Source organism: Gracilinanus agilis, chromosome 3 (genome assembly GCF_016433145.1).
Source record: "Gracilinanus agilis isolate LMUSP501 chromosome 3, AgileGrace, whole genome shotgun sequence".
In the NCBI taxonomy this organism is placed as follows: domain Eukaryota; kingdom Metazoa; phylum Chordata; class Mammalia; order Didelphimorphia; family Didelphidae; genus Gracilinanus; species Gracilinanus agilis.
This window is the reverse complement of record NC_058132.1, coordinates 196,588,849-196,592,335: the sequence shown is the minus strand read 5'-3', so window position 1 is coordinate 196,592,335 and position 3,487 is coordinate 196,588,849. Positions and strand designations below refer to the sequence as shown.

The following is a 3,487-nucleotide window of genomic DNA, read 5'->3' as shown; positions in this document are numbered from 1 at the left end:
AAGGACTGTAGGAGAGGAAACATAGAAGATAAACAACTGCTTGAACACATGGGTTGGGGTGGACATGATTGAGGATGTAGACTCAAAACTACCACACCAATGCAACTATCAACAATTTGGAAATAGGTCTTGAACAAGGACACTAGATAAAACCAGTGGAAATGTGCATCGGCCATGGGTGGGGGAAGTGCGGGGGGTGAAGGGGAAAGTAGGGGCATGAATCATGTAACCATGTTAAAAATGAATATTAATAAATGTTTTTTTTTTTTTTAAAAAAAAAGGTAGACAAAGGAGAGTTAATCCTGTCCTCGAAATCTGGTGAGGTACTAAGTAGGAGTGCATAAGTTATTGTTAACTGAAGTTTTAACTCCAACTAGGCAAAGAGAACCAAGAATTTCCTTTCTCTGTACCAAGTTTAACATTAGCTCACTGAAAGTTATCCCAACCCTGTATAAACACTGCATTTATATTATCCACATTAGTGAAACATGGCAGAAAGAATAGAGGTTGGAAATCTTTCTTTGGAGACCTTTTTAAAACTTTCTTTTGAAGTCTCAAAATTTAACCTTATATTATTGGACTAACATTTTACTTTTCGAGTTAAATAGAATCAGTATCATTTCCTTTAACCCTTTTCCTTCCAAATAATGTTTAATGAGGTTCAATTCTTAGACTCCAGGTAACTAGGGAAGCAGCTGTTGTGTATCTAAGTTTCTTAGCCTGGGATCTCTAAATATATTTTAAAAATATATATATGTATATATATATTTTATAACTATATTTCAGTATAATTTGTTACCTTGGTAATCCCATTTATTTTATTTTATACATTTAAAAACACTATTCTGAGAAGGGTCCATAGGCCTAACTAGACTGCCAAAGGGATCCAGTCAGAAGAAAGGTTAAGAACCCCTGGGACCCTTCTGAAAAAATATTGCTCCAATGGTAGAATCCAACAAGGGAAACTCTTATCAAGACATTTCAAATTTGTTCTAGTTTTAAGTAATCAAATCCAGCTAGGAAGTAATAATAATGATGATGATAATAGCTAGCTTTAACATAGGGCTTTATGGTTTACAATGTGATTTTCAAATATTGTCTCATTTGATCCTCACTATGACTCTGGGAGGTATTATCGTCTCCATTTCCAGATAAAGAAATTGAGAATGAGAAGTTTGGTGACTTGCTCATGGCTATCCAGGAACAATCTGAGCAGGATTTGAATTCAGACCTTTCTGACTCCAGATCCAAAGCTCTATCTACTGTGCCACTTACTATTTACAAAGGAAGTAAAATAAACTCAACCATACTTTTCTCTCTCCAGTTCCTTTCTTCTTCCTTTTATACCAATTTTACTTTTTTTCCTCCCCTTCTTTCTTCTCTTTTGCTCTTTTCTGGCTTCTCATCTCACCCTACTCTCTTATTTTTTCCCCTTCTTTCTTCTCTTTCAACAAATCTATGATGGTTACTATAATTCCAATTACATTCTAAGTTTGATTCAGACCACAAGAAATATTATTTTTTCTCTGACTGTTCTGGAACCCTTATTATGACTCAAATTTGTTGCCTCACTCTGAGTTTTGTTTATTGCTCATCATTCACAATATTTCCACTCCCCTTTCCCCCCAATTATCTTGCAATGATTAAAATCCAATAATGTAATCTGTAGCCATCACGTCTGGGCTTTTAAACAGAGGAACAAGAAAATTATTCCTTTTGGCGACAGCAAAATGTCCCATGACATCTACTTTTGATACTTGATCACTGTGAGGACTGCCAACTAATGGCCAAGATTTGATGTGGACTTGCTCATTAAGTTCAATGTTGGACAGTGTGTCTCTTACAGGCTACGCAGTCAAGATTTGTAATTCCCAGAAGGAAGTTTTTCCCTAGGGGAGCAAGAGGAGCTTCCAATAATTTACTAGATTTAGAGTCATAGTAAGTTCAACATAAATGAATGAGGCTTAATCATAACTTAGGCCCATTATTTTCTATTTAGCTACAATTCTGTTTTTTGAAGGTGTAGGTATAGGATAATATGGAGTCTTGCCAAGACAGGAAATTTCATCACTAAGGAAAATAGAGACAACGACACAATCTGGCATAATTTTTTTTTTAAACCCTTACCTTCTGTCTTGGAGTCAATACTGTGTACTGGCTCCAAGGCAGAAGAGTGGTAAGGGTAGGCAATGGGGGTCAAGTGACTTGCCCAGGGTCACACAAGCTGGTGTCTGAGGTCAGATCTGAACCTAGGACTTCCAGTCTCTAGACCTGACTCTCAATCCACTGAGCTACCTAGCTGCCTCCCTGGCATAAGTTAATTTTGATGGATCTATGTGATTTAATCTGTGTTCTATCCATCGATGCACATTGTGACCCTTCAAAAACTTTTTATTCTGTGAAATTTTTGTACATTTCTTTCCACCATTGAAAAACCAAGAAAATAAGCTGGTCAAGCAAAGAAAGGGTATTAAAAATATAGATATATAACTTCAGGCAATGGAATATAGGGTGGATTAAAATGAGAAAAACAATCAATCCTTTTTGAGCAGACTTTTTGTGTAGCTCAAAAAGTGAAGAGGCAAAACTATAAACATCAACAGCTCCATAACCCTAAATTGTAAGCACCAATAGAATAAGCCTGGTAAATCCAATGTTGGGCTGAACCTTTGCCAAAATTTGGGCCTTTACTACTGCTTTATTATTCCCGTCGTCTGGGCACTTGTTGCTTCTGAGGTTGTATTTAAAAGTACTCTTATTTTTGACTGAAGTTTGAAATTAAGTTATCCCTTCCCCCCCTCTCTCCCCAATACACGCTGGGTTATCCAAGAGAGTCAACAAATTACTCTCAAGAAATGCCTCGCCATCAAGCTGTTCAGTTTACCTCAGTTTCCCCTTTTAGATTAGAGGGGTTGTTTTGAGGTTAAATGAAGCAGTAGGCACTTTAAGTCCCTCTGGGAACTTCTTCCAAGGCATGGTACTCAAGGTGACCGCTGTTTTAACAGGGACGAGAGGCCGGTTTAGGCTACGGGTTAGTGTAGGAGGGCCAGGGGAGAGAGATTTGAAGGACAAGGCCAGCTATGCTTCCAAAAACTTCTTCCTCCGCAGACAACGAACCCCGAATCCCAACCGCCGCCGCCGCCGAAGCAGAGAAGGAGAAGGCGACCGTTAGGAAGATGAGGAAAAGTCACGTGAGTGGGCGTGTGGGATTGCTGGCGCGGGGGGGAGGGGAGAAAGCGGAGCTCTCTGGGCCGCGCGCGCTCCCGCCGCTCGCCTCATCGACCTCGAGCGTGCGTGCACGTGTAGCAGCCCCGTTTCCTTCCCTCCCCCCACCTCATGCGCACGCGCGCAGACCACGGTGTCGGCGAAGGGGTGGGCCCGCCCGGGGCGCGCGCGCGCCCAGGTTAAGGGAGGGCGAGCGAAGGGGGCGGGGCTGGAACCGAACCCAGGACGGGGGGGTTGTGAGGCGGAGGCGGGGGGCGGCAGT

The 3,487-nt window shown here is 41.2% G+C and overlaps 1 protein-coding gene across 1 annotated transcript in view; it reads left to right on the top strand.

Moving 5' to 3' along the window:
* Positions 1-3,080: 3,080 nt before the first annotated feature.
* USP28 (ubiquitin specific peptidase 28) overlaps positions 3,081-3,487 on the top strand; it is a 71,524-nt gene continuing 71,117 nt past the window's right edge. Inside the window, exon 1 of the mRNA XM_044669571.1 lies at positions 3,081-3,191. Coding sequence (XP_044525506.1) covers positions 3,081-3,191 — 111 coding nt within the window. The remainder of the gene's footprint in view (positions 3,192-3,487) is intronic.